Genomic DNA, 21,668 nt, shown 5'->3' on the forward strand with positions numbered 1-21,668 from the left:
GCTTCCCTATTTAACGCATCCCAGTAAATTCCACATCCATTCTCCCAACTCTGCTTCTGCTCGTTCGATGGAGTAAGGACTCCTCTGTATGTTTACATTCACGAGGCCATCAACATGGCCGCCACGTCCCAGAATGCAACGCGGCACCCAAGCCCTATTAAGAGACCAAACTCAGTAAACATAATACTAATAACGTATACTATGTACAAAAAAATCAGATGAGCCCAGAAAATGAACGCAACGCGTTTAATTACACGTTAAGCGTTTTCCTCCCATAGAAAACCATTATAAGAAAACGCTTAACGTGGCTTAATGTACTAAGACAGTGTTATTAAGAGACCAAACTCAGGAAACATAACAAAAATACTGTTCGATAGAACAGCTTGTGCTTGGTTTTGTTACCACAGTTATCTGCGTGCTTCCTCAGCGATGAACTTCCACATTTGCGGCTATCTTTTCTTCAATTTCTCATGATCTATCTCGACGACTGCAGTGCAGGCAGATCGCACGCGCGGTTGTGATTCTTCTGGGAGGGCGCGCGCGCGGCCACAAATAAACTGATATGGATTTGAAATTATTTTATCAACTTGAAATACAGGCAAGGCATATTTTTGTAAATGCATATTTTTAGGAACCCATCTACAATATACATACATATATATTGTTATATATAGGCCTATATTCGTTTGCACGTGACTGTTTAAAACCCGTGTTTAGACCCGCGTTTCTCCCTTGTCCGACCCGCACCCGTATCCGACACAGTAGGATGTTTTTCACCCGTTTCAGCAATATTCGCGGGTCACCCGTCAGGTACCCGCACCCGTGCAGGACTCTGACCTGATCCTTACCAGCATTTATCATTTGGCCTGTGGATAGACCAGGTTTATCGTGCTGTCTACTGCATGTTGTAAGTACAAGTTTGCTGAGTTGTTGTGTACAGATCGTGTATTACTTATCTGTTGTGTTGTTTAGAATAAATACCTAATCTGTGTCTTGAATTTCTTGTCCTTCGTCATGTTAATGGCAGCTGAGCCCTTAGGTTAATTGTTCTGTATGAGGTGGTGTTCTTTTGAGTTAGTATATTGCACATCGCCACCTACTTGTCTGGATGTTCATTCTTTCTTTTTCATGTGAAGTAACCTAATGGCCATAGAGAATGTAACAGTATATAATGCAAAATGGTAATTAAAATATTCGTCTTTTGTCAAAATTGTGAGCTGATTTTATTTACTAAATGTAGTAAACAGTTGCGCAGAGAACATGTTTGTGAAGGAGTGATCTAAGGTTAAATGGTTACATTGAATACCTTGTGTTCTTCAGAAAAAGACCTTTTTACAATGTTTTTTCACATTTATTTTTATTTTTAAGAACTTGATAACAACTGAAAACTGGCCATATCCCTTTGTACCAGCCTGATGTTTCACAACTGGTTATATCCAAATATAATGTTGTGTTAGGGCAAACAGAAACCGGCAGTCTTTTACAACTTATCATTAACATAAATATTCCACAGTCTCTAGTCTCCACTCTTCTGTTTTGAAAAGTTAATGTATGACAGACAATATACTGGGGCTGATGCTATTTATAAATATAAAATATAGTACAAAGACGTGGTTCTATAAACAAATTAATTTAACTACAGTAGGTAACATGTTGTTCACTGATATTAAAGTTAATAACAAATCTACCGAGACTTATTGAAGATCAGGTTTTCTTTACACTGATCATAAAGACCATACCTTCTTTACTCATTTGAGCAATGCAGACGTCAAAGGGTTAGTTCACCCCAAAATGTAAATTCTGTCATGAATTCCTCTCTCTCGTGTTGTTCTAAACCCATCAGACCTTCGTTCATCTTCAGAACACAAATTAGGATATTTTAAATTATGAGCTCACTGACCTCTCCATAGACAACTTTAATGAACAGTTTAATTTCCCAGAATGGTAGTAAAAATTTCATTAAAATAGTCCATGTGACTCGAGTGGTTCAACCTTCATGTTATGAAGCGACGAGAATACTTCTCATGCGCAAACAAATAAACAAAAATAATGACTTTATTCGACAATGTCTTCTCTTTCCTGTCACTCAAAAATTGAGATTTTATATTATATTTATTATTTAATAATATATTTATCATTGAGAATATCTAGATGTAGATCTATATATTTAGATGTAGAATCTTATAGTCTACATCTTAAAATCATCAATCATAATTAGGTTATTTTCAGGTATTTTTAAACTCAAATGAACTTTATATGTACTTATATATTATACAAATAATTTATTCCCCTAAACAAAACAGTTTTAACTTTTAGACAAAGTCTCTCAGTCTTTAGTAATATTTTCAGCACATCATTGAACAACATGTATTTTAAATATGTATTACACCAATGCATTCAACTCTGAATTTCTGTCATCTCTTTTATTACCGGTATTTGTATTTGTGTACTTCTGTGATGTAGACCCAGCAGTGAACGGGACTTTTATTTTGTTGTAGTGGTGTGACGTCATAAGTCCGCGTCGAGCTCCTGCATGTGTTGATTCGGCTGGAGAAAGGTTTGTGTTTTTAAGTGTTTAAAACTATAGAATCTGTCTTCAAAGTTTTATAGGCAACGCAGATTGAATTACTTATTATTAAATGTAACATTGCATTGCTTTATCTAACATTTATTAACGTCGTGTGAGTAAAGTAACAGAATAAACTCATGAGTAACAGAAGCAGCTTCTCATTCCTCTCTTTATCAGTTCATCATATAAACATTATTCTATATACATTATTATATTTTTCATTATTAGTGTGTAGTGCTAGTGTTGAGTGTCACTGAGACTGAACTAGAGCTGATAGAGACTCAGTTCATCATAAACATGAGTTCAGTCTCTGGAGAGTAGAGATGATGAGAGAAACTGAGCTTTATCACACTCTCTAGTGTTCATTATTAGTGTGTAGTGCTAGTGTTGAGTGTCACTGAGACTGAACTAGAGCTGATAGAGACTCAGTTCATCATATAAACATGAGTTCAGTCTCTGGAGAGTAGAGATGATGGAGAAACTGAGCTTTATCACACTCTCTAGTGTTCATTATTAGTGTGTAGTGCTAGTGTTGAGTGTGACTGAGACTGAACTAGAGCTGATAGAGACTCAGTTCATCATATAAACATGAGTTCAGTCTCTGGAGAGTAGAGATGATGAGAGAAACTGAGCTTTATCACACTCTAGTGTTCATTATTAGTGTGTAGTGCTAGTGTTGAGTGTTACTGAGACTGAATTAGAGCTGATAGAGACTCAGTTCATCATATAAACATGAGTTCAGTCTCTGGAGAGTAGAGATGATGAGAGAAACTGAGCTTTATCACACTCTCTAGTGTTCATTATTAGTGTGTAGTGCTAGTGTTGAGTGTTACTGAGACTGAACTAGAGCTGATAGAGACTCAGTTCATCATATAAACATGAGTTCAGTCTCTGGAGAGTAGAGATGATGAGAGAAACTGAGCTTTATCACACTCTCTAGTGTTCATTATTAGTGTGTAGTGCTAGTGTTGAGTGTTACTGAGACTGAACTAGAGCTGATAGAGACTCAGTTGATCATATAAACATGAGTTCAGTCTCTGGAGAGTAGAGATGATGGAGAAACTGAGCTTTATCACACTCTCTAGTGTTCATTATTAGTGTGTAGTGCTAGTGTTGAGTGTCACTGAGACTGAACTAGAGCTGATAGAGACTCAGTTCATCATATAAACATGAGTTCAGTCTCTGGAGAGTAGAGATGATGAGAGAAACTGAGCTTTATCACACTCTCTAGTGTTCATTATTAGTGTGTAGTGCTAGTGTTGAGTGTTACTGAGACTGAACTAGAGCTGATAGAGACTCAGTTCATCATATAAACATGAGTTCAGTCTCTGGAGAGTAGAGATGATGAGAGAAACTGAGCTTTATCACACTCTCTAGTGTTCATTATTAGTGTGTAGTGCTAGTGTTGAGTGTTACTGAGACTGAACTAGAGCTGATAGAGACTCAGTTCATCATATAAACATGAGTTCAGTCTCTGGAGAGTAGAGATGATGAGAAACTGAGCTTTATCACACTCTCTAGTGTTCATTATTAGTGTGTAGTGCTAGTGTTGAGTGTTACTGAGACTGAACTGATACTGAACTGGAGCTGAGAGACACACTCAGAGATTTAGTTTGGATTTATTTTTCTTCTGTTAATTATTCTCGTCTTAAACAGGACAAACACACAGAAAAACTCCTGGTGAAGCGACTGAGATCCACGTGACACACTATTATAAAGATGGTGTTTATTAAAGTGGAGAGTGAAGACATAAAGATTGAAGAAACATTGAGAGTGAAACATGAAGAAACTGAGGAACAAAGAGAGAAAGAGGAGAGAGAAGACATGAAGATTGAAGAAACATTGAGAGTGAAACATGAAGAAACTGAGGAACAAAGAGAGAAAGAGGAGAGAGAAGACATGAAGATTGAAGAAACATTGAGAGTGAAACATGAAGAAACTGAGGAACAAACAGAGAAAGAGGAGAGAGAAGACGTGAAGATTGAAGAAACATTGAGAGTGAAACATGAAGAAACTGAGGAACACACAGAGAAAGAGGAGAGAGAAGACATGAAGATTGAAGAAACATTGAGAGTGAAACATGAAGAAACTGAGGAACACACAGGTTGGTTTCATTCTTAATAGAGATGCACTGATTGCAATTTTCTTGGCCGATTCCGATTTTTTTTGTATGAGATCGGCCGATACCGATTTTTGCGGATTTTATTTGCTTTAATAATTGACAGCATATACAAACAAAAATCCACTTTTTCTTCAAAGCAAAATTTTTTAAATTATAAAATAAATTATTAAACATGACAACAGGATCTTCTCTCACTTAAACAACTCTCAAAAATTTGTTTCTCAGTTCTGTGCCTGGAAATAAGTAGAAATAACTGAAAATCAGTTGCTTTATGAAACAAAACATTATAAATTGACCTTTTTCTCTTTTTTACTAAAGTACAAAAGATCCTATGAATGAACAAACCTGAAGTGTACAATGCTCCTCCAAATAATAGTTCAGTAATTTGGGTAATAAATGTTGCCAGCTAGGGATGTCACAGTACCAAATGTTTATATATATATATATATATTACATTTACATTTATGCATTTAGCAGACGCTTTTATCCAAAGCGACTTACAACTTGGGGGAACATGAAGCGATAGGTCATGAAGAGTCGAGAAGCGCAATAAGAGCCTGAAATCCTGAGAGCGTGTACATTGCTCGGTGTAGCACAGGCTAGAGTATGGAGGGAAGAAAGAAGAGAAAGAGGAAAGTTTTTTTTTTTTTTTTTTTTTTTTATGAGGTTAAGTACTCGCGGAAGAACAGAGTTTTAAGTTGAATTTTGAATGATGTCAATGAATCTGCGTTTCGGATGGCGTTGGGGAGATCGTTCCACCAGCTAGGAACGTTGAATGAGAATGTTCTGGAAAGGGATTTTTTCCCCCTCTGTGATGGAACCACAAGCCGTCGTTCCTTTGCTGAGCGAAGGCTTCTGGTGGGGGTGTGGATTAGTAGAATGGAGTCAAGGTAAGCAGGAGCTGAGTGCGTGGTGCCTCTGTAGGCAAGCGTCAGCGCCTTGAACTTGATGCGAGCAGCGAGTGGTAGCCAGTGTAGGGAGATGAAGAGAGGTGTGACGTGGGTCCTTTTGGGCTCGTTGTAGACAAGGCGTGCTGCTGCATTCTGGAAAAATTTCTGCTGCAGTCTCGAAATAACCAGGGCCTGGACAAGAAGCTGTGTTGTGTGCTCTGTTAGGAACGGTCTAATCTTCCTGATGTTGTGGAGCGCAAACCTGCATGAGCGAGCTGTCTTAGCAATGTGTTCTCTGAAAGACAGCTGGTCATCAAATGTTACTCCAAGATTTCTGACTGACTTTGATGGGGAAATCACAGATGTACCTAACTGGATGGTGAAGTCATGTTGTATGGTAGGACTGGCGGGGAAGATGAGAAACTCAGTCTTTGCCAGGTCTAGCTGCAGGTGATTTTTTCTCATCCATGCAGAGATGTCAGCCAGACAGCTGGAGATTCGTGCAGCTACTGTGGGGTCGTCGGGATGAAATGAAAGGTAAAGCTGAGTGTCATCAGCATAGCAGTGGTACGAGAAGCCATGTGCCTGAATGATGGGTCCCAATGAAGTAGTGTAGATGGAGAAGAGGAGAGGACCAAAACACTGAGCCCTGGGGAACCCCAGTGGATGTGCTTGGGATTCCTCTCCTCTCCAGGTAACCTTGAAAGACCTACCTGTGAAATAAGACTCAAACCAAAGGAGTGGAGTCCCTGTGATGCCCAGTGATGAGAGGGTGGACAGAAGAATCTGATGATTGACCGTGTCAAAGGCCGCAGATAGATCGAGCAGCACGAGGACTGATGATTTGGAGTCAGCTTTGGCTGTCCGCAGGGCTTCAGTGACCGACAGTAGTGCAGTCTCTGTGGAGTGGCCCCTTTTGAAACCCGATTGGTTGATGTCCAGCTGATTATACTGCGATAGGAAGGATGAAACCTGGTTGAAAACAACTCGTTCAATAGTTTCAATACGTTCAATATATATACAGGGAGTGCAGAATTATTTGGCAAGTTGTATTTTTGAGGATTAATTTTACAACATTAATAATTAAACAACAACCATGTTCTCAATGAACACAAAAAACGTATTAATATCAAAGCTGAATATTTTTGGAAGTGGTTTTTAGTTTTAGCTATTTTAGGGGGATATCTGTGTGTGCAGGTGACTATTACTGTGCATAATTATTAGGCAACTTAACAAAAAACTAATTTATACCCATTTCAATTATTTATTTTTACCAGTGAAACCAATATAACATCTCAACATTCACAAATATAAATTTCTGACATTCAAAAACCAAACAAAAACAAATCAGTGACCAATATAGCCACCTTTCTTTGCAAGGACACTCAAAAGCCTGCCATCCATGGATTCTGTCAGTGTTTTGATCTGTTCACCATCAACATTGCGTGCAGCAGCAACCACAGCCTCCCAGACACTGTTCAGAGAGGTGTACTGTTTTCCCTCCTTGTAAATCGCACATTTGATGATGGACCACAGGTTCTCAATGGGGTTCAGATCAGGTGAACAAGGAGGCCATATCATTAGATTTTCTTCTTTTATACCCTTTCTTGCCAGCCACGCTGTGGAGTACTTGGACGCGTGTGATGGAGCATTGTCCTGCATGAAAATCATGTTTTTCTTGAAGGATGCAGACTTCTTCCTGTACCACTGCTTGAAGAAGGTGTCTTCCAGAAACTGGCAGTAGGACTGGGAGTTGAGCTTGACTCCATCCTCAACCCGAAAAGGCCCCACAAGCTCATCTTTGATGATACCAGCCCAAACCAGTACTCCACCTCCACCTTGCTGGCGTCTGAGTCGGACTGGAGCTCTCTGCCCTTTACCAATCCAGCCACGGGCCCATCCATCTGGCCCATCAAGACTCACTCTCATTTCATCAGTCCATAAAACCTTAGAAAAATCAGTCTTGAGATATTTCTTGGCCCAGTCTTGACGTTTCAGCTTGTGTGTCTTGTTCAGTGGTGGTCGACTTTCTGCCTTTCTTACCTTGGCCATGTCTCTGAGTATTGCACACCTTGTGCTTTTGGGCACTCCAGTGATGTTGCAGCTCTGAAATATGGCCAAACTGGTGGCAAGTGGCATTTTGGCAGCTGCACGCTTGACTTTTCTCAGTTCACGGGCAGTTATTTTGCGCCTTGGTTTTTCCACACGCTTCTTGCGACCCTGTTGACTATTTTGAATGAAACGCTTGATTGTTCGATGATCACGCTTCAGAAGCTTGGCTATTTTAAGACTGCTGCATCCCTCTGCAATATATCTCACTATTTTTGACTTTTCTGAGCCTGTCAAGTCCTTCTTTTGACCCATTTTGCCAAAGGAAAGGAAGTTGCCTAATAATTATGCATAGGGTTGGGTATCGTTTGGGTTTTTTCGATTCCGGTGCCAAACCGATACTTTTAAAACGGTTCCGGTGCCTAAACAGTGCCTGAACCGATACTTTTTTTTTTTTTTAAAAGGCCACAAAACGAGGTGGATGACATTAAATGTCGCTTTTTATTTATTTATTTTTTATTTAAATTGAACCATTTATTAAAAGTTTAATGTATAATTAAATGTATGAATATAAATAAATACAAAACAATATTTACTTATTTACAAATTATAATTGACTTATTTACAAATTCACAGTAAAACCTAAGCCACCTAACCCAACTACAACAAGCCTAATATAACTCTTAATTACAATAATAACAGCAGTAGTCTGTATTCTTGGTATGCTACTAACCAGCTTCGAGCTTCAGCTCTTTTTTGAAATATGATCATATTCTCTGGCTAAATATTTTAGAACGCATCGTCTTAATGTTTCCATGGCGACGCGTCATGTTTCTCACATGATGACACAGCAGCCGCAATAGCGCTGACAGCTCAGCTGTATCGGGTTTATTTCGTTTTTTCTTTTTATTCAAAATATTCACAAACTTCTTAACTGTGTCACGAACTATCTGATGTTCAAATGTGTGAGTGAATGTGTGTTAGTTGATCTATAAAGCGCAATGGGCGGCGCCATGTTAGTTTGCGCCTCAGAATCGGATCTGTCGGATTTACAACACTTGAGAGCATTCTCGCCTCACGAAATACATGAAAGTAAGTGACCAGTGAACTGGAAGAAGAACAGAGTAAACGCTATAGTTACTATATAATGTGCATGTATCTGATGTGAATAAAACATGTAACGTTAGTCAAATTATAATCGTCTGAAAGGATTGTCATAGCCGCTTTCATAGACATCAGGGTGTGTTTTTTGCTAGTAGCCTACTTATGAGCATTTAAATGTCTGAAACCTGAAATAAACATGATGTCGTTGAAAACACTGAATAGTTGTCATGAGTTTTGATGTGACCAGCGCTGAGCGTCTGTCTCTGGCTCAGCCAAAGCGCGAAAGCACGTTTGAATTTTGGCACCGAAATGAGGAACCGAAATCTGCGTTCTGATTCGGTCCGGTACATACCGGTTATATAAGTACCGGTGCCATATTGGAACCGGATTTCGGTACCCAAGCCTAATTATGCACACCTGATATAGGGTGTTGATGTCATTAGACCACACCCCTTCTCATTACAGAGATGCACATCACCTAATATGCTTAATTGGTAGTAGGCTTTCCAGCCTATACAGCTTGGAGTAAGACAACATGGATAACGAGGATGATGTGGTCAAAATACTCATTTGCCTAATAATTCTGCACTCCCTGTATATGTATGTATATATATATATATATATATATATATATTCTATATCAGGGCTCTACATAGTGACCATTTTGCGCCTGAAAATTACTGCGTGCGACTGCGGAAAAATATTTAGGCGCACCGGTGCGAGTAACCCGATCGATTCTCATGAACAGATGCATAATACAATCGGAATAAAAACAACAACTGCCAAAGGGCATCAACACTGACTGAGCAACTGTTTCGTTTCGTGCTGCAATCGACTGCTTTTCATGCCTTCTGTCAGCAGAGCATGTGCAAAAAACGTGTGCAACGGACTACACTTCCCAGATTGTTTACAAGGTGAAACGTACTCGGTTACTCACGTAACCTCGGTTCCCTGAGAGAGGGAACGAGTATTGCGTTATGGGGAAACTCCTTTTCTCAAGAATATGAAGCAAAAACTTTATTAAATAAAATGTCTTATGTAAAACGCAGTGCACCTGCACAGCCGATAGAACAGCGCGAGCTGCACGCTGATTGGCTGTGCCGCGGCAACTGCAGGAGCCTGTGGCGAGGTGGCTGAGAGAGCGAATCCAATAGGGGTCGCTAGAATTCCCGCCGAACAAGGTCAATTGAATTTGCATATTCGAGGCTATATAAGACCGTGTTTTGCCGTAGGATATCAGGTTTAAATAGAACAGGGAGACCCGACGAATCGAGTCTGTTAATAAAGACTGGCAAAACCTATTAAATGGCAAGGATACCAGCTTGCAAAGCTTTGTCTTCCAGTTTATAGAATCTGATAAAAGTGGACGGAGAGGCCCAGCCTGCCGCCGCACAGATATCTTTTAGCGGTATGCCGCATGACCATGCCCATGACGAGGCCATGCCTCTAGTCGAATGGGCTTTAATGCCTATAGGGCAAATGAGGTCTTTAGATTTATAAGCCATAGAGATAGCGTCCACTATCCAGTGTGAGAGTCTCTGCTTTGTGACAGCATGTCCTTTAGTGCGGCCACCGAAGCATACAAAGAGCTGTTCCGATTGCCTGAAGGGGGCGGAACGCTCTAAATATAGTCTCAGTGCTCTGACTGGGCAGAGCAGATTAGCGTCCTTTTCGTCTTGCAACGCGGGCAAGGCCGAAAGAGAAATCACCTGTGCCCTAAAGGGAGTAGAAAGCACTTTAGGAACATAACCGTGTCTAGGTTTGAGGATGACTCTGGAGTTGTTAGGCCCAAACTCAAGACAGGAAGCACTCGCGGAGAGCGCGTGCAAATCACCCACTCGCTTGACTGAGGCCAGTGCCAGCAGAAAAGCGGTTTTAAGTGAGAGGTGCTTTATGCTCACAGACTGAAGTGGTTCAAAGGTGGAGCCCTTCATGGCGTCCAACACTGTAGCAAGCTCCCATATCGGGACTGAGGGGGGGCGAGGCGGATTCAGCCTTTTGGCCCCTTTAAGAAAGTGTACGATAAGCTCGCTTTTCCCCAGTGATTGTCCCGCGATGCAAGCATGATAAACTGCTATGGCAGCAACGTATACTTTGAGTGTGGAGGGGGAACGACCCGCGTCCATTAGCTCTTGAAGGAAGGCGAGCACTTCTGTTCCCTCGCACGAGACTGCGTCAAGGTTTCGTGCTGTACACCAGTTAGAGAAAACCGACCATTTCAGTGCATAGAGCCGCTTGGTTGCGGGGGCTCTAGCTTCAGAAATAGTGTTCAGAACAGAGAGGTTTGCGGGTATCCGTTGATGAGCCATACGTGGAGAGCCTCCAGCTCGGGATGGGGACACCAGATTTTTCCTCTCGCCTGCATGAGGAGATCTTTCTTCAGCGGAATTGGCCATGGGGCTGCGTCTGACATGAGAGTCAGTTCTGAGACCCATATTTGGTTCTTCCACAACGGGGCTATTAAGAGCACTGTGGATTTGGTTTCCCTGATCTTTTTGATGGCCTGTGGCAACATCGCGATTGGGGGAAAAGCATACAGAGGGAGTCTGGGCCAGGCATGGGCCAGTGCATCCCTGCGTTTGCAGAAAAATATTGGGCAGTGAGCATTGTCTTCGGATGCGAAAAGATCTACTTTTGCTTCGCCGAAGTTGTTCCAAATCAACTGAATTGTAAAAGGGTGAAGAGACCATTCCCCGGGGGGAATGCTGCCTCTGGATAACATATCTGGACCTTGATTCAGGATACCTGGCACGTGAGCTGCTCTCAGGGAGCTCAGGTAGTGCTCTGCCCATATAAGGAGGTGTTTCGCCATGGAATGTAGGGAGCCTGATTTCAGGCCGCCCTGGCGATTTATATAGGATACCACTGACATGTTGTCTGTTCAGACCAAGACATGGTGACCCTTTATGTACGGAAGGAAAGCTTTCAGCGATAGAATGACCGCTTTCATCTCTAGACAGTTTATGTGCAGCTTTTTCTCTGACAAAGCCCATTGGCCAGAGACTGGCTTGTCCTTGTGTAGGGCGCCCCAACCTAGGTTGGATGCATCTGTCGAGACCACTTTCCGCTTCGTAACTGTACCCATAGTAACACCTGTCTGATACCAGGTGGTCGCCTTCCAAGGAGCCAGAGCTTTGAGACAGTTGTGGTTCACTTTGATGCGAAACTGGCCCGATCGCCATACGCGGGCCGGGACGCGGGAATTCAATCAGCGTTGAAGGGGCCGCATGTGTAACAGACCCAGTTTGAGTACTGCCGAGGCCATAAGACCTAGCATCTTCTGGAAACGTTTGAGAGGAATGTAAACGCCGTCTCTGAACGATGCCGCCATGCTCTGAATAGAGAGGGCGCGCTGTGACGTAAGCCGCACCCTCATCTGTATTGAGTCTATGACTGTACCCAGAAATGATATCCTCTGGGTAGGAGACATTGAGCTCTTGGCGGTATTGATCCTGAGACCCAAGCATTCTAGATGTTTGAGGAGCCAGAATTTGTGTATCATCAACTGTGCCTCTGATTGGGCTATGACAAGCCAATCGTCGAGGTAATTGAGTACCCGCATGCCTTTCAGTCTCAGCGGGGCTATGGCCGCGTTCAGTAAAAGCCTGACTCGCTTTGCGTCGGGTGCACGGTTTCGACCGCTCCCTTTTCTAACAGTTTCGATACCTCGGCGTGGACCACGTGACTCACGCTGCCTTTTACTGAGGTCTCGACCACGGCGCGAAAGCGCGGGGGTCTGCGAGCGATCTGTAGTGAGTAACCTCATTTTATGTTCAACACCCAATTTGATATACCGGGAATGGCCTACCAGGCCTGTGCCCGTGAAGCCAGGGGCTGAATTAGTAACGGGGGTGGGCCGCTTAGTGATAGGGACCCGGTAACCCGGTTGCTTTGTGTTTATCCTTTGCGGCGTGCACTGGGTAGTGGGCGCGCACATTACATTTGTGGCACAGGACAGCGTGTGAGCTGTGAGGGGGGTGTTTGAGTGTAGGGGTGCATACTGTGAAGTGTGCACAACATATACAGAGAAAAAGCTCTTTTTGAGATTTATTTGGGTCGCCATGACAACGGTGTTTGTGTGCAGGCGAGCGCTTTTGATAATGGGCTCGTTGACTGCGAAAACGGAGTCGCCAGTCACCTGGTTGAAGGGAACTGGGAGACTGAGAGAGAGTGGTGGGAGTCCGGCCAAGGCAAGACCTGGCCACCTTCTCTTTCCTCTTACGGCTAGGATGGCTTCGGTGGTTCGGGTTTCAACGTAGCTCGAGGTCGAGGTCCCCGGAACTCAGACTGCCTGATGCGGCTCGTAGAGCGTAAGCGCTGTCGATGCCTAGACGTCGAGCGCTGCCTTGAAGTCGGCGGTGCAGCCATGGCGGGTTGGGGCGGCGCTTTGTGCCGGCCAGACGAGGAGCTAGAGCGTTTGGGGAGAAAGTGCTTCATAGCATGCGGCGCTTTCTGTGCCTCCGTGAAACGCTCGGCGAAGCCAACCACCGCCGGGCCGAACAAACCAGAGGAGGAGATGGGGGGGCATCCAGAAAGGAGGCTTTGTCGGCGTCCTTCATCTCCGTGAGGTTCAGCCATAAGTGGCGTTCTAAAACAGTCAGGTTGGCCATAGTCCTTTCGATGGCCTGCGCATTGGCTTTGGTAGCGCGCAGAGCGAGGTCTGTGGCGCTGCGCAGGTCTTTCAGGATTTTAGAATCAGGAACAGACTCGTCCAGAGCCTTGTTGAAGTTTGGCCTTGTACACCTGAAGGACAGCCATGGTGTGTAGTGCTGAAGCGGCTTGGCCAGCGGAGGCGTATGCTCGACTGGTGAAAGCTGAGTTAGAGCGACACGGTTTGGAGGGGTCCTGAGCCCTGGCCTGCCATCCCCTGGAGGAGGGCGGGCAGAGGTGCGCAGCAACAACCTCTTCGAGGGGAGGAAAACCCTCGTATCCTTTTTCCTTAGCGCCGTCAACAGAGGAGAGCACTGGGGAAAACGAGGATTTAGCACGAGCTGAGAAGGGGGCTTTCCACGCCTTAGTTAGCTCGTCGTGGACTTCAGGAAAGAAGGGAGCGTTCTTGTGAGGGGAGGAAAGGCGGCGGCTTTGCAGGAACCACTCGTCCAGCCTGCTTCGCGTTGTCTCCTGGGGGAGAGACCACTCGAGCCCGAAGTCTCCCACAGCGTCAGTGAGCACGCAGATCAGCTCAGCATCAGCGCTGGACTTAGAGCTTGTGGCGGTATGCGTCGAAGCAGGGGGCTCTGAGACAGAGTTCGACCAGTCGCGTCCAACGAAAGGCTGTCCTCCTCCTCCTCTTCCTCTTCCGCTGCTGGTCCACCGAAGGAAACGGAACAGGCCGCTGTGAGTGAGGGGCGCTGTTCCTCCTGGGTGAACTTCACCGGCGAGAGCGAGGCACGTGGAGAATGACTCGGTGTGCAGTCGCTCGAGCGCTCAGGTGGCCTCTGGTCACGGCGCTTCTTCTTGCGCGGTTCGAGAGGCGCGGGCTGGGCGGGGACTTCTAGGCTGGCGAGACGAGCCCTGAGGGTCTGTAGCGCCATCTCGTCGCACTCGGGGCAGCCGCCCTTGGAGAGTGCGAGTTCGGCGTGGTCCCATCCAAGGGATGCCACGCAGAGGATGTGGCGGTCCCCGCCGAGGAGAGGTGCTCTGCACGAAGCACAGGAAGGGCGAGGCATTTGAAACAACGCCTCGCTGCTCTTTTTGAAAGCGGGGTTGCGGCGGCAACGCACGCGCTAATGACACACAGACACAAATAAAGGATATTATGCTGGATGGCGAAGCTGGAACGGCAGGGGGCTGAAGGCAGAGACCAGGTGGGGAATCCGGCGTCCTCAGGGCTGCAGGTAGTTCTGCTTGAGTGCTTGTTCGACGGCGGGGCTTCAATTCCGAAGATCAGCGAAGGAAGGTATCGCTGAAGGAGATTAAATCTGATATCCTATGGCAAAACACGGTCTTAGATAGCCTCGAATATGCAAATTCAATTTACCTTGTTCGGCGGGAATTCTAGCGACCCCTATTGGATTCGCTCTCTCAGCCGCCTCGCCACAGGCTCCTGCAGTTGCCGCAGCACAGCCAATTCTATCGTTTTACATAAGAAATTTTTTCTTTGTTTCTTTGCAGCCAAAATTAACTAGAAATACCACATTTGGATGATCATAAACAAGGTCAGAAATTAACAGTGGCTTGGGGCAAAAATGCCACCAAAAATGAATAAATAAGAAATAATTAAAAAATGCCCCTGTATGAGTTCTTGATTTAATCTTTATCAGCTGCAGTCCATAACATTTATTGTTTAAAAATGACTAGATGCATATGAGTGAGTACATCATGAATCCATTTTCCAAACCATGTTTGTATTAGGGATGGGCTACAGTGGTCGAGTAATCGAGTACTCGAACGTGACAGCGATCATCGATCATGAGAATGATGATCGCCCTGAAAAAAAAATATTTGTCTCTTTTTTATTAGTTATTGCATCGTTTTGCGGAGGTCTGATTGGTTAGCGTTTTACAGCGCGCCTCCAGACCGCGGCAAAATAAAGGCGTGCACTGCAGTGATGTCTGGAATCATGAGATCATTAAATGGTTAGTGCAAGATGTGCAGCGCCAATCTGCATAGCATTATAATGAGAGAACACGATGGAAATAGAATGCTGTAAATGATCTGTGCTTAGTTCCCCGTGTATCAGCTGATCCACAGAGAAACTAGCGAGAACACTCAGACTAGCGCGTGAAGTTCATGTGAGCATCCGCGTCCTTATCTGCAGATGCACGTTGTAAGATACTTTTATGTTGTCTATATCTGATTAATCTAATATAAGAAGCGTTTGGTTGAGCTTAATAAGCTAGAAAAGCGCTGCCGTTATACCGGCTGTTGTTCATTCTCTTCAGTTTCAGCTCAAACGCATATTTCATGCTCGACATGATGGTTTAGAGACGGTCATATTCTTTTCAGATAGGCTATTTCTTTCTCAGAATCATTGATATTAGTAATGCAGCACTGCTATACTGTTCTCGTATTTTTTAACAGTAGACCTAGTTTATTTAAAGTTGGTTTTTCGCTATGAGTTCGAAAACGCGCAGTGATGTCTGTAAACGCTTCGATCATGAATAATAAAATTAAGTGCATGATGTGCAGAGTCAATCTGTCAAAGCATTATAATGAGAACAGGATTTTAATAAAATGTTGTTTCTGTGTGCTTTCGTTGTCCGTGTATCAGCGTTGTTAAGGGAAGACCGCATTCAAAATGTTCTGTTTCAAACCATAGCCTGTAAAATCTAGCGCGCTGAAGTTCACGTGCGCATTCACGTCCTTTTGTGTTGATTTATGTCGTAATAGGTTCATAATAATCTTCATATTAATATTGATATATGGTGCGTTTGGTTGAGTTTATTAACCAGCTAGCAAGCTCTGCAGGGTGGTGTTATTTCACAGTTTCAGCTCAAAGGCAATGCTCGATATGACTTGGTTATTTGAGACGGTCATTTTATAAAGATGTTTCTTTTTCAAAGACATTTATGCATCATAATCTAGCAGTTATTTTTTGTTTTATATGTTCATGTTTTCATATACCCGTTTTCATGTCACGTTTGTATTTGTCAACAACCATTTTCATAACAGTATTTTCATTATTTCAATGACGGACATGCCCCGCCCCCTGCACATGCCCCGCCCCCAATTACTCGAGTACTCGTTTTTGAGACCTATCGATGATCGAAATGAGAAATTGACAAAAATGCCCATCCCTAGTTTGTATCTTACCCTGAATTACTACGGTACACATACAGGGAGTGCAGAATTATTAGGCACGTTGATTTTCTGATCATATTTTTTTTCCAGGCACATTTGACCAATTCCAAACCACAGTAATCCTAATAACTACTATTGATTTAGTATTTAATAATGTATAAGTGATATATAATTGTTCATGAAGGCTGGAAATGAAAATCACCTTATATTCAGGTGTGCAGAATTATTAGGCATGTTTTCTTTTACAGATAAATTGAGCCAAAAAAGAGATTTAACTCAGACTGAAAAGTCAAAAAGTATTAAATGCCCATGAGAAGGATGCAATACTAATGCAATACTAGACATTGCAGTTAAGGCATGACCATTGGACAGTGAAATGCTCGTTGGGTCAGCAGGATCTGACAAAAACAGGTGGTGAAGAAAAGACACCTGTTAACTGCAAAAGAATGAAGAATTAAGGTGAAGAATTAAGGGTGAAACCATCAGGAACCCTTTAGTCTCCAGCGCCACCATTTTCCAAAGCTGCAACCTACCTGGAGTCTCCAGAAGTGCAAGGTGTCAGGATCTCAGAGACTTCAGTTAGGTAAAGAATCCTAAAAAATGACCCCCACTAGATAAGAATCACAAGCTGAAGTGTTGTAAAATACATGAAGAAGGTTTTTTTATAGGCTTTATGGACAGATAGGTTGAGAGTGACTCTTGAAGGACCAGCACCACATCCTCTAGTACCACTGTTTGAAGAATTCATCTTCCAGAATCTGGCAGTACGTTTTGGGAGTTCATTTTAGTCCATCCTGAAGTCCGTTTTGCAGAGATGGACTAAAATGAACTCCCAAAACGTACTGCCAGATTCTGGAAGATGAAGCCTATAAAAAAACCTTCTTCATGTATTTTACAACACTTCAGCTTGTGATTCTTATCTAGTGGGGGTCATTTTTTAGGATTCTTTACCTAACTGAAGTCTCTGAGATCCTGACACCTTGCACTTCTGGAGACTCCAGGTAGGTTGCAGCTTTGGAAAATGTTGGCGCTGGAGACTAAAGGGTTCCTGATGGTTTCACCCTTAATTCTTCACCTTAATTCTACATTCTTTTGCAGTTAACAGGTGTCTTTTCTTCACCACCTGTTTTTGTCAGATCCTGCTGACCCAACGAGCATTTCACTGTCCAATGGTCATGCCTTAACTGCAATGTCTAGTATTGCATTAGTATTGCATCCTTCTCATGGGCATTTAATACTTTTTGACTTTTCAGTCTGAGTTAAATCTCTTTTTTGGCTCAATTTATCTGTAAAAGAAAACATGCCTAATAATTCTGCACACCTGAATATAAGGTGATTTTCATTTCCAGCCTTCATGAACAATTATATATCACTTATACATTATTAAATACTAAATCAATAGTAGTTATTAGGATTACTGTGGTTTGGAATTGGTCAAATGTGCCTGGAAAAAAAATATGATCAGAAAATCAACGTGCCTAATAATTCTGCACTCCCTGTACTTATTCTCCCCACTGTAAATTGCACAGGAAAGCATACTTATTATTAATTTATAATAATTCAATTTTAATTTCTTAATTTTTAGGTTATATACAAACTGATATATTTTTAAACTGCCAAAATGATGCAGATTTTTGGTCTGACCGCCCAGAAATACTCCTATCATCAATACATCCTTGATCAAACGGCTGCAAAATTCAACCCAACCCCCAAATTTAACCCTAAGTTTTCAGGATTGCTTGAAAATTAAAGGCAGGCATTTTTCATTAAAGCTTAACTCTGCAAGACAGTGGCCCTCCAGGACCAAAGCTGCCCACCCCTGATCCCTAGGATAGGATAGGTTATATATCATTTACTACCGTATGCCCTGGTAATGATGCTTTAAATGTCTAAATTGTTTTATGGATGTTTTTTTGCCCTAGACCTCATGGCATTGAAAAAGGCAAGTCATGAACTTGATGAAAGGGAAGAAGAGAAAGACCATTATGATAAACACCATGACTTCATGACTGGAGAAAGATCGACACGGGCTAAAAAAACGTCCTCACAAAAAAGAGACCAAAAGACAGGAACTAAAAGTTATTTCACTTGCCAACAGTGTGGAAAGAGTTTCACTGTTAAACAAAACCTTAAAGTCCACATGAGAATTCACACTGGAGAGAAGCTTTACACCTGCCAACAGTGTGGAAAGAGTTTCACTGATAAACAAAACCTTAAAGTCCACATGAGGATTCACACTGGAGAGAAGCCTTACACCTGCCAACAGTGTGGAAAGAGTTTCAAACAACAAGGAAACCTTAAAGTCCACATGAGGATTCACACTGGAGAGAAGCCTTACACCTGCCAACAGTGTGGAAAGAGTTTCACTGATAAACAAAACTTTAAAGTCCACATGAGAATTCACACTGGAGAGAAGCTTTACACCTGCCAACAGTGTGGAAAGAGTTTCACTGATAAACAAAACCTTAAAGTCCACATGAGGATTCACACTGGAGAGAAGCCTTACACCTGCCAACAGTGTGGAAAGAGTTTCAAACAACAAGGAAACCTTAAAGTCCACATGAGGATTCACACTGGAGAGAAGCCTTACACCTGCCAACAGTGTGGAAAGAGTTTCACTGTTAAACAAAACCTTAAAGTCCACATGAGAATTCACACTGGAGAGAAGCTTTACACCTGCCAACAGTGTGGAAAGAGTTTCACTGTTAAACAAAACCTTAAAGTCCACATGAGGATTCACACTGGAGAGAAGCTTTACACCTGCCAACAGTGTGGAAAGAGTTTCACTGATAAACAAAACCTTAAAGTCCACATGAGAAGTCACACTGGAGAGAAGCTTTACACCTGCCAACAGTGTGGAAAGAGTTTCAGACAACAAGGAAACCTTAACGTTCACATGATAATTCACACTGGAGAGAACCCTTACATCTAGCCTGGTTTTACCAGACTCTCGTACATTTCATTTGTACATAGAGTCTGGCCACTCTCCATTGACAAGCGTTTACTTCCTTGAAGGCGGGTTCTCTGGTGAAGTTTAAAACTATTGGATCTGCCAAGAGTCACTCTGGATCTGCCTAACCAATCACTAACGTTTGGTCGTGACGTATGTCATGCGCCGTTCGCCTTTGATTCTCACATTAACTGAGCACACCACCTCATTGTCAGTGATAAAACCTTGTGCATTCGGATTGTTATTTATTCACGGTGGAGAGGAGAGTTTTGTGTTCGGAACGCGCTGCTCTCGTGGTGCATATCTCGTGCAATCATAACATGATTGTATGCTGTCAATAAAATGTCATATGCTTGGTATGATAAGAATAAATGCTGCCGTGCCGTGAATAACAGCCCAATTCAAATGTTTACGTGCTTTTCTTCTTTTATTTTTTGAGCGGTGATGAAATATTTTGCTCTTGTAAACACTTGCCAGTATTTAAAGAAATACAAGTCTAGAAATGCAAATTACAGCTCACGCAACCGCACAGTGCTCTGAAAGGGTCTATAAAGGATATAAACAGTGAGTTTTGAAGTGATATATTCTTGAAAACTCAGAGATGTGGATTCGGACAGCAATTACATTACCACACGACCTTGGTGTTTGTCAAAAGCAGTCGATAATTCAGCCTGGGGTTTTTCTCGCGGGTGGTGGGAGACGGACGGCTTCAGCAACTCCTTCACCACTAACGGAGCGAACTTAATACATTTCCCGGACCACAACATCAGCAGTGTTTGTTCTTGCTCCGTGTAACGGGAGTTCGTTTGTTCAGGGAAGAAGGAGGCGAGAACTGGCGAACGTTTAACAACTTTTAATCAAATAATAAACACAAAATGAAAGTAAAAGCGGCAGCCCCTCACGGACGACTGCCGCGCACAAACATAACAAAACACAACTTAAAATCCAGGCCTGGTCCTCTCTCGTCCTTCACCGGTGTCGCTCGTCCTTATATGCCTCCGTGCTCCCTCATGAGAGGACTCGAGACCGGTGTGTCTCAATCACGTACACCGGTGTCACTCGCTCGTCCACCTCGCCACACTCCGGTTTTAACATTCGTCAGCGCTGCCACACACTCGCATCTTTCACCGCCGCCATTACTGAACTACAACTCAAACTAGCGCACGACATCAACGTCATCGCTCTCAGCCACTCCCTCTGTTCGCTGATTGGACCGGTAAAAAATTGTTCGGGGGAAAACCTAAGCATACACCGCAGTCCCAGACGTAGTACTGAAGGAAAATGAAAATTGAGCGGAAGTACGTAGGAGGGCGGAGCCAGGCTACCTTACATCTGCCAACAGTGTGGAAAGAGTTTCAGACATAAACGAAACCTTAAAGTCCACATGAGGATTCACACTGGAGAGAAGCCTTACACCTGCCTACAGTGTGGAAAGAGTTTCACTCATAAAGAAAAACCTTAACAGGCACATGATGGTTCACACTGGAGAGAAGCCTTACACCTGCCAACAGAGTGGAAAGAGTTTCAAACAACAAGGAAACCTTAAAAGCCACATGAAAACTCAAAGTTAAGGGAAGCCTTACGCTTGCTCTGTGCGGAAAGACTTGCAGAATGAAAGAAAACCTTCAAATTGACATGAGAGTTCATACTGGGAAGAAGCCCATATGGTGTCTAATGGTGCGTTCACACCGGACGCAATTCGCGCGAGTGATTTACATGTTAAGTCAATGCAGAGATGCGAAATGGCATTCTGCGGCGCAGAATAAAAGGGCTAGTTCACCCAAAAATGAAAATAATGTCATTTATTACTCACCCTCATGCCGTTCCACACCCGTAAGACCTCCGTTCATCTTCAGAACACAAATGAAGATATTTGTGTTGAAATCTGAAGGCTCAGTGAGGCCTGCATAGGCAGCAATGAAATTTACACTCTCAAGATCCATTAATGTACTAAAAACATATTTAAATCAGTCCATGCGAGTAGAGTGGTTCAATATAAATATTATAAAGGCACAAGAATATTTTTTAAAATAAATTAAAACAACGACTTATATAGTGATTTCCGATTTCAAAACACTGCTTCATGAAGCTTCGGAGCATGTTGAATCAGCAAGTCAAATCATGATTTGGATGGAGTGTTAAACTGCTGAAATCACGTGACTTTAGCTCTCCAAACCACTGATCCGATACACTCCGAAGCTTCATAAAGCAGTGTTTTGTAATCAGTTATCACTATACAAG

At 43.0% G+C, this 21,668-nt stretch overlaps 1 protein-coding gene across 2 annotated transcripts in view; it reads left to right on the forward strand.

The window, feature by feature from the left end:
- Window positions 1-2,477: 2,477 nt before the first annotated feature.
- Window positions 2,478-21,668, forward strand: part of LOC307140816 (uncharacterized protein) — a 56,725-nt gene continuing 37,534 nt past the window's right edge. Inside the window, exons 1-3 of one of the 2 annotated variants that reach the window (XM_079840569.1) lie at window positions 2,478-2,557; window positions 4,226-4,673; window positions 18,400-20,286. In XM_079840569.1, the coding sequence (XP_079696695.1) occupies window positions 4,289-4,673; window positions 18,400-19,409 (1,395 nt within the window). In that variant the 5' untranslated portion in view covers window positions 2,478-2,557; window positions 4,226-4,288 and the 3' untranslated portion in view covers window positions 19,410-20,286. Of the gene's footprint in view, window positions 2,558-4,225; window positions 4,674-18,399; window positions 20,287-21,668 lie in introns of those variants that run through there. The other variant, XM_079840570.1, reaches the window with a different exon arrangement.

Source organism: Gobio gobio (assembly GCF_949357685.1).
Source record: "Gobio gobio genome assembly, chromosome: 1".
NCBI classification, from domain to species: domain Eukaryota; kingdom Metazoa; phylum Chordata; class Actinopteri; order Cypriniformes; family Gobionidae; genus Gobio; species Gobio gobio.